At 53.0% G+C, this 13,338-nt stretch overlaps 1 protein-coding gene across 3 annotated transcripts in view; it reads left to right on the forward strand.

Moving 5' to 3' along the window:
* DNHD1 (dynein heavy chain domain 1) overlaps positions 1-13,338 on the forward strand; it is a 57,579-nt gene that overhangs the window by 41,238 nt on the left and 3,003 nt on the right. For 2 of the 3 annotated variants that reach the window (XM_083609365.1, XM_083609366.1), the window contains exons 28-39: positions 1,180-1,282; positions 4,122-4,271; positions 4,429-4,611; positions 8,384-8,815; positions 8,928-9,369; positions 9,451-9,597; positions 9,716-9,901; positions 10,279-10,457; positions 10,547-11,512; positions 11,610-11,781; positions 11,862-11,948; positions 12,205-12,406. In XM_083609365.1, the coding sequence (XP_083465491.1) occupies positions 1,180-1,282; positions 4,122-4,271; positions 4,429-4,611; positions 8,384-8,815; positions 8,928-9,369; positions 9,451-9,597; positions 9,716-9,901; positions 10,279-10,457; positions 10,547-11,512; positions 11,610-11,781; positions 11,862-11,948; positions 12,205-12,406 (3,249 nt within the window). The remainder of the gene's footprint in view (positions 1-1,179; positions 1,283-4,121; positions 4,272-4,428; positions 4,612-8,383; positions 8,816-8,927; positions 9,370-9,450; positions 9,598-9,715; positions 9,902-10,278; positions 10,458-10,546; positions 11,513-11,609; positions 11,782-11,861; positions 11,949-12,204; positions 12,407-13,338) is intronic. The other variant, XM_083609367.1, reaches the window with a different exon arrangement.

Raw genomic sequence — 13,338 nt, forward strand, 5'->3', positions numbered from 1 at the left:
TGTGGGGGGTGGCTCAGAGACCAGGGGCGGTGGAGGCTGAGGGAACACTCCACAAGCGGGTTCCAAAAGGGTGAGAGGCAGCCAGCTCTGCAGGCAAGGGGTGGCACAACTGGGCTCCTGAGCCCCACAGGGGGGCCGCAGAAAGAAGGGAGTTGGTCAAGGGAGCTGTGGACCCCCAAAGGTTGAAAACCTTTGGAGTAATAAATGGAGTAAAACCTTTGGATAATAAATGGAGGTATAACAAACATAAGAATGTGTAAGAGGGCATCAAGGAAAGATAGGTTGGAAAGTCCATACAGGATTTGATAGGATGTAAATATGAATGTACAGTGGTACCTCGGGTTACATACGCTTCAGGTTACATACGCTTCAGGTTACAGACTCTGCTAACCCAGAAATAGTGCTTCAGGTTAAGAACTTTGCTTCAGGATGAGAACAGAAATCGTGCTTCAGCGGCGCGGCAGCAGCAGGAGGCCCCATTAGCTAAAGTGGTGCTTCAGGTTAAGAACAGAGGGGTGGTGGATGGTGATGGGAAAAGGAATTATCTGTGGGATTGAGTGTAGGTATGTTGTAGGTATGTAGGAATGTTGTATGAAATGTATGTTTGTATGCTTGTATATTTGTAATATATGTGTATTAATGTTGAATTATTTTAACAATAAAAACTTTAAAACATTTAAAAAAAGAAGTTTCAGGTTAAGTGCGGACCTCCGGAATGAATTAAGTACTTAACCCGAGGTACCACTGTATGGTGTATATTGAAAAATGCATTAATAAATAAAAAGGGCCAGGAAGGGTGATGGAGAAGGTCCATCCGTTAGTATTTTGCAGGACTTTGATTCACAGGATAGGTGAGTTTACCTGAAAGACCTTTGTTCATGGGTGCAGGAGGGATGTAGAGGAGCCCTTGAAGGGAAGCAAGAGTTGCCTTCTGACAATCAGCCAAGAACTAAGAATTGCATCCTCACCCCATTGAGAGGAACTTAAGTAGCCCCCCAAGTTGCATTCTCTGTAGGCATCCCTGGTTCAGAGGGCGTCACGTATCTGTCTTAGGCATCCTATGAAGGGACTTCAGGCAACCAGATTAACTGACAGACCTGGGTGGGTGTTGGACCCCCGAGTCCTGTGCCCCAGACCCCCTCTGTGTGCCTCCTCATGGGGTGCTTTTCCCACCTGCAGGATGAAGATGGCGCTGCACAAGATGGGGGAAGTGAGCAAGAAGCAGCAGGAGCACACACGGGACGTGCGCTTCCTGCAGCAGAAGCTGGTGAAGATCAAGGAGGTGAGTGAGGCCGGCCAGTCCTGTTCCACTCAGTTGCTGCCTGCCTGCTGGAAACTCTCTCAGCTCCCAGCTGGCCTGACATTTATAAAGCACCTGGAACTCACTGGGCGCCATATTCAAGTGAAGGACCTGGTTCAAAAGGCTTAAGAGCTGCTCCTCCAAAGCAGCTGAAGCCCATTTTGCCCCAGCAGCAGAGCAAGACAAGGCGTCTGCTGAGGGCTGCCTTTCCCCACCAGCTGGGTTTTGTGCAGAGCTGGAAGTCCTCACAAGGGGAGGCTGCCCATAGAGTCTTCTCCATCAGAGTAGCCTCTTCTGGGCTGGCAGCTCAGTTGCACTGACCAATTTACTGGAGCAGAAGGAACTGCAGGAAAGGGATTTGAAAGGAAGCTGGGAACAGGGCAAGGCTTGTAAATGAGATTTGGATATTCATAGAATCATAGAATCATAGAGTTGGAAGAGACCACAAGGGCCATCGAGTCCAACCCCCTGCCAAGCAGGAAACACCATCAGAGCACTCCTGACATATGGTTGTCAAGCCTCTGCTTAAAGACCTCCAAAGAAGGAGACTCCACCACACTCCTTGGCAGCAAATTCCACTGTTGAACAGCTCTTACTGTCAGGAAGTTCTTCCTAATGTTTAGGTGGAATCTTCTTTCTTGTAGTTTGGAACCATTGCTCCATGTCCGCTTCTCTGGAGCAGCAGAAAACAACCTTTCTCCCTCCTCTATGTGACATCCTTTTATATATTTGAACATGGCTATCATATCACCCCTTAACCTCCTCTTCTCCAGGCTAAACACGCCCAGCTCCCTTAGCCGTTCCTCATAAGGCATCGTTTCCAGGCCTTTGACCATTTTGGTTGCCCTCCTCTGGACACGTTCCAGTTTGTCAGTGTCCTTCTTGAACTGTGGTGCCCAGAACTGGACACAGTACTCCAGGTGAGGTCTGACCAGAGCAGAATACAGTGGCACTATTACTTCCCTTGATCTAGATGCTATACTCCTATTGATGCAGCCCAGAATTGCATTGGCTTTTTTAGCTGCCGCGTCACACTGTTGGCTCATGTCAAGTTTGTGGTCAACCAAGACTCCTAGATCCTTTTCACATGTACTGCTCTCAAGCCAGGTGTCACCCATCTTGTATTTGTGCCTCTCATTTTTTTTGCCCAAGTGCAATACTTTACATTTCTCCCTGTTAAAATTCATCTTGTTTGTTTTGGCCCAGTTCTCTAATCTAATCAGTTCTCTAATCTAATATTCAGAATGGAATCAGGAAGAAAGGGGACATCGTCTTTTATCCCATTCTATTGTGGAGGGTTAGAAACTATAGAAAGTGAATTTGGACATTAGGAAGAACTTCCTGACAGTAAGAGCTGTTCGACAGTGGAATTTGCTGCCAAGGAGTGTGGTGGAGTCTCCTTCTTTGGAGGTCTTTAAGCAGAGGCTTGACAACCATATGTCAGGAGTGCTCTGATGGTGTTTCCTGCTTGGCAGGGGGTTGGACTCGATGGCCCTTGTGGTCTCTTCCAACTCTATGATTCTATGATTCTATGGACAAACCATAGAGGCAAACCTGGCTCACAGCATGTTGGGTGTTTTGAATCTTGGGGAGACAGAGGCTGTCTGGGAAGGTGGTTTCCATGCCCAGGAGACAGATCAGTTGCCTGCTCTGGGCAGGGCTGCCCTCTCTCTGAAAGAGCAGGCACATAGCTTGGGGTACTCCTGGGTACATTTTTCAGTAGAGGCTCCAGCAACTGGCTAGGAATGCCTCTGACCAGCTAGCTGCAGCCAAATCTGGATGATCCAACCACCGCAGCCCACACGCTGGACTACTGCAATGAGGTGTTGCCTGTGAGCTTGGTCCAGAAGCTCCAGCTAGCACTGAAGGTCACATCCTGGCTGCTGACAGGGGCATCTGCACTGTCTGCCCACACACGTGGGTCAGTTTGAAGGGTCCTGTGTTAATATATGAAGCCCTTGACAACTCGAGGAGCCCTTGGGTCCCAGCTCCATCGCAGGTCACCTGGAGGAGTGCTGCTGGTTGTCTGCTGTCTTGCAGGGGCCAAACTGGCCTCCCTGAGGAGTCGGGCATTCAGCGCTGCCAGTCCCAAGCTGAGGAGCCCTCTTCCAGCAGAGACGCGGGAGCCACTCTGGCTTTGGATTTCCAAGTGTCTCTTGAAGACTTCTTTTATGCAGACTAGCCTATGCAACTGCTTGAATTTGATTGGCTAGTGACTTTGATGTTAATTTATATTTTATGGTATGAATTGGTGGTATATAAGTATCTAAATATATAAAAGCAAGGTGGGTCCCACAAAGCAAAATCCTTTAGCTGACAAAGGTCAGAGTCGAGAGGTGTGTCTTCCCGTGAGGATGGCCGTGGTCTCTCTGGTGTCAGAGGGCCCAGAATCCAAGTTGTGGTGGATCATTTCTTAGTTATTTATCCCTCCCCGCTTCCTTTCAAAGGAGCCCAGGACAGCAAACAATAGCAAAACAATCAAAAGCAATACACAGATTTTTAAAACAGTGAATTTTCCTCAGTGCTAGGCTGAACAGGGATATTTTAAACTCCCACTTCTATGTTAGTTCTAACTGAGGCAGATGCACCTCATCAGAGAAGGCTGCCCCCTGCTATGTGTGAGAGAGGCTCTTGGGCACCCATCGTGCCAGTGCGCTTCCCACAAGGAGCACCAGAGCCGGCCACAGTGAGAACTGGTCACTGGACTGGATGTGGCCTGAGCCAGCGGCAGCCAGGTGTCCTGGAGATACTGCTGCGGTTTAGGGGGTTGGTGGCTTTAGGGTGGTCACCTTTCACCCCACCCATCCTCCTTGCCTTGCAGCAAGTGATCTGCAGTCAGCGGGAGGTGGAGCGGGAGCAGGAGGTGCTGAAGCAGCAGGAGAAGGAGTGTGAACTGTATGAAGCGCGTATCGATGCTCTTACCAAGGAGCGGGATGCTCTGGAGAAGGGGAGGGAGCTGGCCATGAGGAAGGTATGGGGGCACGTGGGGGGGAGGAAGGTCTTGCTCAGTCACCAGGCCCTCCTGCAGCTGCCATCTGGAGGGCAGGTGTGGCAGAGGGGGCAGGTGAGGAGAGCCCGGCCTGAAGGCCCTTGCCCGCCTCATCCCAGAGTGACCCTTCTCTTCTCAGGTGAACAAGGACTACAAGGAGGCCCTGGCCATGCTGCGGGTGCAGGACATTGAGGAGCTGCGCAGCTATCGCCAGCCGCCAGAGACTGTGGTCATGGTGACGGACATCCTCTGCCTGATGTTTGAGCAGGAGCCGGGCTGGGAGAATGCAAAGCTGCTCCTCAACAGGGACAACTTCTATGAGGTGAGGCCCAGAGCCCTTCCTGTGGCCCAGCAGCCAGAGCCTCAAGGCCCCGCTTCCCCTCTGGACCGGCCCGCCTGGGGAGAGAGAGACCCTAGCCTAGACCAAGAGGCTGTTCCAGCTGCGCCGTCCTTGACAAAGGGAGGGGCAAAAGCAGCCTGTTTCCTCCTGGGAGGGGGTGGGGAGGCATGGCTAGCGAAACAGCAAATGTGGATTTGATTAGCATGGAACTACCAGACTTCCGGGTTAGCGCCATCGGTAATGGCGGAATTCCTCTGACTAAGAGGAATTTACTCCGTGAAAACCGGGTCTAGCCGTCACGGCGAAGGCGGAGACCCTTCAGAAATCACAGGCGGGTGAAGCCTGTGAACGTGGGATTCGGCGGGCACCTTTTGCGCCTCCCCTACTCGCGGGGAAACCCGTTTTCGGGGCTCCGGAGCGAAGTGGGGTGAGCAGCGCGGTGCTGTGAATCGACTGCTTTTTCCACGGAGTGAAGCCGCACAGCCGTTGCCGGAGAGCGCTGACTTTTTCCTGTGGACAATTGGACTCTAAAAGATACTACCCGTGAGTAGAACAAATTGGAAACTTTTAAAAGAAGAAAGATTCAATTCGGAATTGTAGCGGGGAGGCATAAACAGGAAGTCCGCCTTCCGCTTTTGTAAATAGAACAAAGCAAAGAGGCTGCAAGCTAGAGTCTTGGAAAGCCGATTGGAAAGGATTAATTTCAACCTCAAAAAATAGTAAATCCCCACCTGGGAAGCAGGAGAAGGGGGGGGGAGTTTTGGACTATATATACCTGCGAGAGAGAAGGAAGGAAGCTAAAATTCCACTGCTCAGAACCTGGGAACGGGCTGCAAATAGGACAATAAGGCTGCCGTATCAGAAATGCGCTCTGACTGCTAGCTGTCAAAGAGAGATACATTGTTTTTAACTGTTTCTAACTGTCCCCCTCTGACTTTAAAAGGGAGAAAAAAGTAACTGAAAATCAAAACTAAATTTCCTGCTTGAGTTATGTTTTAAAAGGAGTTATTTTGGATCAATACAAGTACGGATTGTAACTGTTTCCCCCTAGAGGAAGTTTCTGAAACTGTTATAAGAGCTGGATCAGGGGAATTTTCCACTAGAAAGATAAAACTGCCTGACTGTGGGATTGACCTTGGACTTTCTGAGTGTTATGGCAGATGGGAAAGAAAAAGTAGATTCGTCACTCCCAGAAAAAACAAGATCTGGGAAGTCTTGGCAGCGAAGAGCGTCAGCATCTGGTCCTTCTGCCTCACCTGCAGCTGTACCAACACAACCCAAACCAAGAGGAATGTCATCAGAAGAAGCTTTGTCATCAGAAGAAGCTTTAGCAATTGCATTAGGTAAGATAAATGAATCTTTTGGAAAAACTTAGCAGGAAGGTAGATGCGAGAAATGTAAAAGTGGATGCGTCAAATGCGAAGGTGGACGCTGCAAATACCAAAATTGATATAAATACAGAAAGTATAAATAGTTTGGGACAAAAGGTGAATACCAACATAGAAGCCATACAGAAATTGATACAGGAATCTACTTCGACCCGTCAGATTGCAGAGGAAACTAAGGGAAAGGTTGCTGCTGTGGAAGTCAAGGTAACTCAATTGGAAACAAAGAGAGTCCCAGATATACAGAGACAAGTTGAGGACCATAAGTTGATTCTTTCTATGATTGAGCTTAAGGAAAAACAGACGAACTTGGGGATCAGAGCTGTAGCTGAATTGGAGAAGGATAGTTTGATAGAATTTCTTACGCAGGAATTTGCAGAGTTTTGGAATCTGGATTTGGAACAAGAAGGAGTGAAAATCGTGAGTGCCTTTAGGCTTGGAAGAGGAGGGAAGAAGAATAGAGTAAGAGATTGTTTGATTACCCTCCGATCTAAAGAAGAGAGAGATAAAATTTTGGGTTGGCACTTTCAGAAGACCTTGGGAATATTGCAGTCAAGAGTGGAAATATTCAAAGATATCCCGAAATACCTTTTGGACCTTAGGTCCAATTATGGAGATTTGGTTGCTCTGCTGAGAAGGAATAGAATTGGTGTTAAAGAAGGATAGAACTTTCTTTATGTATGCTACAACAGCAGCAAGAATACTTATTGCAAAGTACTGGAAGACACAAGATCTACCCACCCAGGAAGAATGGCAGATGAAGGTATGGACTACATGGAACTGGTGGAAATGACTGGCAGAATCCGAGACCAGGGAGAAGAGTCGGTGGAGGAAGATTGGAAGAAATTTAAAGACTATTTACAGAAACATTGTAAAATTAATGAATGTTAGAAGGATGTTGGAATGATGTTATGTGGCTTTAGCAGAAATGATACAAAGGATTTGGGAAAAACTGACTGTTAATTGGCGAAAGGAGGGAAAGTAAAGTTACATTATACTAAGATAAATTACAGGACTAAAATTTGAAAAGATGGAAAGGATTTGCTGAAGTAGATAATCAAACTAGAATACAAAAAAGGGAGGTGTGAGGAGGTCAAGGAAATAAGCTAATGAAAGATAAGTAATGGGAAGATTTGTTGTATTTTTCTTTGTTTTGTTTTTTTTGTTTAATGGATTTTATTTTTCTGTTTTTTTCTTTTTTTGTATCTCATCCCTTTTTCTTTATTTATTGTGATGTGTTGTATTGTTTTTTGTTTAAAATGATGTTTTTAAACTTTTTGTAACCCTTAAAACTTTAATAAATATTATTTAAAAAAAAACACCTGAAACTATCAGCTGCAGTAAGAGAGCAGGAAAGTGAGCACAACAGAGATACTGCAAACACATCACTGCAGTCCTCACGAAGCATGGGAAATATCCTTAAGGAATAAAACATTATACTGTATATATAAAATTATCCCTCAAGGGTTGTAGAAAAAGTGGAGCTTGCCTTTTGCTCCTCCAAGGGACTCTGGAGTCCCCTCAAGCTATGATCAACCAGAGGAGAGTGGATGGAGGCAGGATCCAGTGAAAGCAAGGCAGATCTTTCTTCCCCCTCCTCTGCAAGAAAATGAGAGAGACCAAGAACAATTCTGACTGTATTTTGGATATATCTGTTAGGTTCAGTCACTTCTGTTGAACCATTTTTGTCTTTAATTTATTTTCTTTCTGTTGCTTTCTGATACATACTGGTTGTTAACAGTAAATGCTTACACATCTCTGGTTAGTAATTCCTTCCTTGCATGGTATTTGCTTTATTTCTTTTGATGAGTTTAATATCTATGGTTTGGTTTTCAAGGAGGGCTGCACCCAAGAACAGAGAAGCACACAGGGTCAGGATCGGGACACGAGCTTTTTAACTTGCACACAAACGACTCAGAGTTAGAGCTCAGCAGTGGGGTGGCCAAGTCTGCGGACAATACTAAACTGTTCAGAGTTGTTAAAACAAGTAGAGACTGTGAAGAGCTCCAAACGGGCCTCTCCAGACTGGGTGAATGGGAGGGGAAATGGCAAAAAAACTCATTTCTGCACAGGCCTGGGCACCTCTGGAGTGGCTCCCATGCTCTATGACCAAAGGGGCAGGGAAGCCAGGCAGAGGAGAGGCCATGTGCAGGAGCTGGCGAGGTGGACAGGCTGGAAGACCCCCTCAGTCCCCTGGGTGCTTCTGGAACTGCTGGAGAAGGTGCTCCCCTTTGGCCCATCTTCATGGTAAGCAACCGGTTGTTTTAGCTTGGGGCATTTTAATACAAGCAGCCTAGTGTTTCTTGCCCATCATTCCTTGGTGAAAAAGCCAGGCAGGGTCCCATTCCCTCCCTCTGCTTCCCCTCTAGGATCTTGTCTTCTACCCCAAGGACAGCCTCACCACAGAGCTCTTTGAGGCCCTGGGCCGGGCTGTGACTCACGAGCGCATCTCTGAGAGCAGCATATCCAGTGCCAGCCAGGCTGCTGCCGCCCTCTTCCAGTGGATCTCGGCCACCTACTGGTACCACTGGGCCCTGCTCGACTGGCAGCCGACCATCGCACGGCTAAAGTACTGCGACGCCCAGATCAACGCAGAGAAGGTGGAGCTGGGCGACCGGCGCCTGCACTCGGAATACCTGAGAGATGCCACCCAGCTGCGCATCAAGGAGCTGAAGCAGAAGCAGGAGCGCCAGGAGAAGCTGATGCACCAGCTCACCCACTCCCTGCAGGCCAAAGAGGAGGCCACCACCGTCGAGAGCTCCGTGGCCGAGCACATGGCCAGCTGGACAACTGTCACAAGGGTAAGAGGGGCGGGCGGCTGTCCACCCATGTCCCCCCCCCCCCGGTGCCCTGCGAGGCGAGGGTGCCGTTCTCCCAAACTCAGCCCTCTGGCGCCTCTGCTTTCCTTCCTAGAACCTGGAATCCCAGCGCACTACTGTCTATGGCGATGCCCTCCTCTCCGCAGCCAGCCTCTCCTACCTGGGCCCATTCCCTCCGCAGCGGCGGGAGGAGCTGCTGGAGAAGTGGCAGGCGGTGTGTGCCGGGGCCTGGGGCCCCCTCGGGCCAGACGACGTGAGGCGGCTCCTGCAGAAGGAGCTGCCCTGCCCTGGCCCAGCCTCCCACAGTGATCTGCTGCTGGCTGTGCAACAGCCCCTGCATCTGGCGTCCCTGCTCAGCTCTCCTCCAGAGCAGCGGCTCTGGGATCGAGTCCACAAGCCCAAGGTCCCCAGCAGCCGCCTGGTCGGCATGATCCTGCTCTCCAGCACCCACACGCAGGCTCACCGCTGGCCTCTGCTGGTGGACCCCGACAAGCAGGCCTATCTCTGGCTGCTGACATCCAGAGCTATGGAAGAGGGTGAGTGGGGTGTGCGGGGGGGGGGGTGTCAGGCACATGGCCTTGCCTGCGGGCAGCTTCTCATCCAACCCCTCTTTACAGCGGATTCTCAGGTCTATGCCATCTCTGACCTGGTGCCGGACACGGTGGAGCAGGGCAGCTCCATAGAGATCGTGGAAGACAACCTGGAGGTCCTGTCGCTCACAGACCCAGACCTGGAGCAGAACCTCTGCAAAGCAGCCAGCCTTGGTGAGCAGAGGAAGGTGGTCCCCTGCCGCTGGCAGCCCCCTGGGAGGGTGCAGTTCTCTTTCACCAGCACCTCCGGGAGCTCAGGCAAATGTGCTGCTTGGCTCCCACCTCCTCACAGGCACCCCTGTGTTGCTGACGGACTTTGAAAAGAACGTCCCCTGGTGCCCAGCCCTCAAGGAGCTGATGCAGAAGGAATCGTTTGGAGGTGCCCTCCACTCAAAGTCAGTGGAGGACCTGGCGCAGGTGCCCCCCTGCTTCCGCCTCTACCTGTGCACTGAGCTGCCTCTGGAGGCTTTGGCTGCAGGTAAGGGAGGTGCCCAAGTGCCCTCCTGGCTCTCATCTGTGGAATCCCTCCCCAGGGAGCTGAGGTGGGTGGAGGCGGCTCAGCCACTCGCTGCTCACCCTGAGAGCCATCTTCGGCTCCCCTCTCAGAGAGGGTGAGAGGCTTTGGAAACTTCCAGTTGCTGTGGGTGGAAGCAAAGCTAGAGTCAGCAGATCTCTCGCCCAGCATTGGAAGCTGCACTGTCAAAGCACGGCAGCAACCTACTTGGGTTCCCCAAAGTGTGGGGGGACAAGAGCCAAAGGTGCCTCCACCCCGCAGCCAGCCATCGGCCGAGAGTGGCAGGCAGGTGGGTGACTGGGACGGCTGGGCCCTGCCTCCCGCCTGGCTCCTCTTTGCAGAGGTGGACCACGAGCTGCTCAAGAGCCTGAACGTGATTGACCTCAGCCTCAGCCAGGAGGCGCTGGAGGAGCTGCTGCTGGTGGAGGTCCTGCGGGCCGAGCGGAAGGAGATCCTGAAGAACCAGCAGGCCTTGCAGTTTGGGATCCTGCAGCTGGAGGGGAAGCTGGAGGCCACGGAGGTGAGGCAGGGGCTCCTGTGGCTTGGCGTGGGGAGGTGGGGCGGCCGTGGAGAGGCCGCTCAGCCCAGCCCCGTGGCCCTTCCCCGCAGGAGGAGCTGGTGGCCCTGATTGCCCAGCCGCAGCGCTCTCTGCTGGAGGAGGAGAACTTCATGCCGATGGTGCGGCTGCTGCAGACGCAGATCCAGGCCCTGCACGCCACCCACCAGCACATGGTCTCCCAGCACCAGGACCAGGCGGCGCTGTGCAACAAGTACCGGATGGTGCCCCGCCTGGGCGTGGCCCTGCACCTGGCCCTGCAGCAGGTCTGCCGCCTCCACCCCTCCTACAGCTTCCCCAGCAGCGCCTGCATGGCCCGCGTGCGCCAGGCGCTGCTCTCCACCAAGCGCCAGGAGACCACCAAGCAGGAGTCGCTGGAGTCGCGCCTCCTGGAGCTCAGCAAGGCCGTGCTCCACCACTGCCTCACCGAGGCGGTGCCCTGCCTGCGGGAGATGGACCGCCTCCTCTACCTCTTCCTGGGGGCCGTGGCCACGCTGAAGGTCTCTGGGGAGATCACCCCGCTGGAGTGGCTGGCCTTCTGCCAGGGCCTGCGGGAGTCGGCGGCCAAGGAGCTCCTGCAGCCGCCGGCCGGGGGTCCTTGCCCCAGCTGGGTGAGCGCGGAGGCCTGGGAGGAGTGCGGCTTGCTGGAGAACGTTCCTGGGTTCCAGGGGCTGCAGGCCTCCCTGGCTGGGCAGGCCACCCAGTGGCAGGAGTACTTCCGCCTGCACTCCACCATGGTGGGGCTGGCCCTGTGTCCCAGCCACACCCACCTCAGGCCTTTCCAGCGCGCCATCCTGTGGCGCATCTTGTGTCCCTCTGCCATGAGCAGCGTGGTCTCGGCCCTCACCACCTGCTCGCTGGGCTGGTCTCTCACTGAGGAAATGGCCATCACCTACCCATACTCCTACAGCCGGGCCAACAAGCCCATCATCTTCCACACGCCCTCAGCCAGCTCTCCAGGCTGCTTCATGCACCCGCTCCTCTGGATCCAGCAGATGGCCACCCAGCGGGGACGAGGGGTGAGCCGGGGACAAGGAGGGGAAGGGGCAATGGGTGCAGGTGTCAGTTGGGTCCCTCTGGGAGGACAGAGCAAGTAACCAGGCCGCACCCCCATAGGGAAGTGTGGTAGTTATCTCCTTTGGCACCCCAGATGCCTGCAAGCGGGTTTGGCGGACGCTGCCCATCTGCAGCAAGAGAGGCAAGTGGCTGGTCTTGACCAACTGCCACCTCCAGGAGCACTGGGACCCCGACTTGCTGCAGCTGCTGGACCAGTTGGTGAAATCCTCAGGTGAGGCGGATGGAAGCAGTGGGAGGTGTCTCTCTCCCCCCAGGCCAAAGCCCCTCTCACCTTGCCCTCTTTTTGCACAGGCAAGGTCCCAGGGGGAGGCCTCGAGATCCACACCAAGTTCCGCCTGTGGCTCATCACTGCAGCTGACGCCCCTCATTCCATGCCAGGTACCAGGCCAGGGAGGAGGGAGGGAGGCTGATGCCGCAGGGGGGCACAGCCAGAGGGGCCCACTGCCCCCCTTTGCATCTCTCTCTCTCCCAGGGACCCGCTCCCTCTTGCTCATTGTCATCTGGGCTCTGCCACAGGGCCTTCCGCCTGCCTCTGCGGGAGAAACAGAAGCTGAGCAACTTCTGATGGCCTCGGCTGTCCTTACTGTCCCTCCCGGCCTCTGCTGTGGTGGTTGATTCTCTTCTGTGCCAACAGAACTCCTGAAGCGCAGTGCCACCTCCCTCTTCTGCGATATGCCACTGGAGCTGAAGGGCATCCTGGCACGCAGCCACTACTGGCTGCAGGGGCGAACCCAGAACCTCGACACAGAGCAGCGGCTGCCCCTCCTCGCCCTCTACGGGGTCCTGCTCTACAGGCAGACCTATGCCCAGTGGACCCAGGCAGAGACATACCTGTGGTGAGTGAAGGAGGTGCTTGCCCTGTCCAGCAGCGAGGCAAAGGGCCTGCCAGTACATCTCATGGGAGCTTGGAAACTCCTCCTCTGCTTTATGCTACTTGGAAAGCACCCTGAATCGCCACCTGTGGGCTCCCCATTCTTCCCCTGCTCTTGGAGCTGCCTGTGTGGGCTAACAAACCAGTCCTTGCCCACAGGGTTGCCACAGAGGGGGCTGCTGGCTGCAAGGGGGGGGGGGAGCAGAGTGGGAAGCAGCAGCAGCAGCAGCGGATGAGGGCTTGGATCTCCCAGCTGACAGGCAGCCAGGGAAAGGCTGAGGGCTTTCTCCCTGCAGCCCTTTCTGGCAGCAGCAGGAGGAAGACCCCTTACCTGTGCCTCACAGAATTCGACAGGGCTCCCCTGAGCAGGTGAACTGGAGGGTACCCGGGACGCACCCATGGAAGCTGCCAAGTAGGATGAACCTAAGGAGTCCTGCAGCAGCCGGATCAGGCCAGAGGGGCTCCATCTAGTCAGCCTTCTGTTCTCACAGTGACCAACCAAGAAGGTCCTGAGCAGGAAGGGACCCCATGAGCTCATTCTTGCATTGGCCACAGCAGTCCAGACCCCACTTGTTGGGGGTTTCTTTTGCCCCAAAGTACATCACTTTTCCTTGAGCTGTATTGCATTTGCAATAAAAAGCAAGATGAGCGCCACAACCCCAGAGTTGTCCGCAACTGGACCTAATGGTAAGGGGTCCCTTTACCTTTACCTTTCATCACTTTTCCTTGCCTTGAATTGCATTTGCCATTTTGATAGCCCCTTTGGAGTTCCTCATAATCCCGCTGGAGTTTAATCACCCTGAACAATTTCGTATCAACAGCAAACCTGGGAACCTTACTGCTCACACAACCCTCACAAAAAAAGTTAAAAAGCACAGGTCCCAGCATCAGTCCTGC

This window comes from Podarcis filfolensis, assembly GCF_964270895.1.
Source record: "Podarcis filfolensis genome assembly, chromosome: 4".
Lineage (NCBI taxonomy): Eukaryota > Metazoa > Chordata > Lepidosauria > Squamata > Lacertidae > Podarcis > Podarcis filfolensis.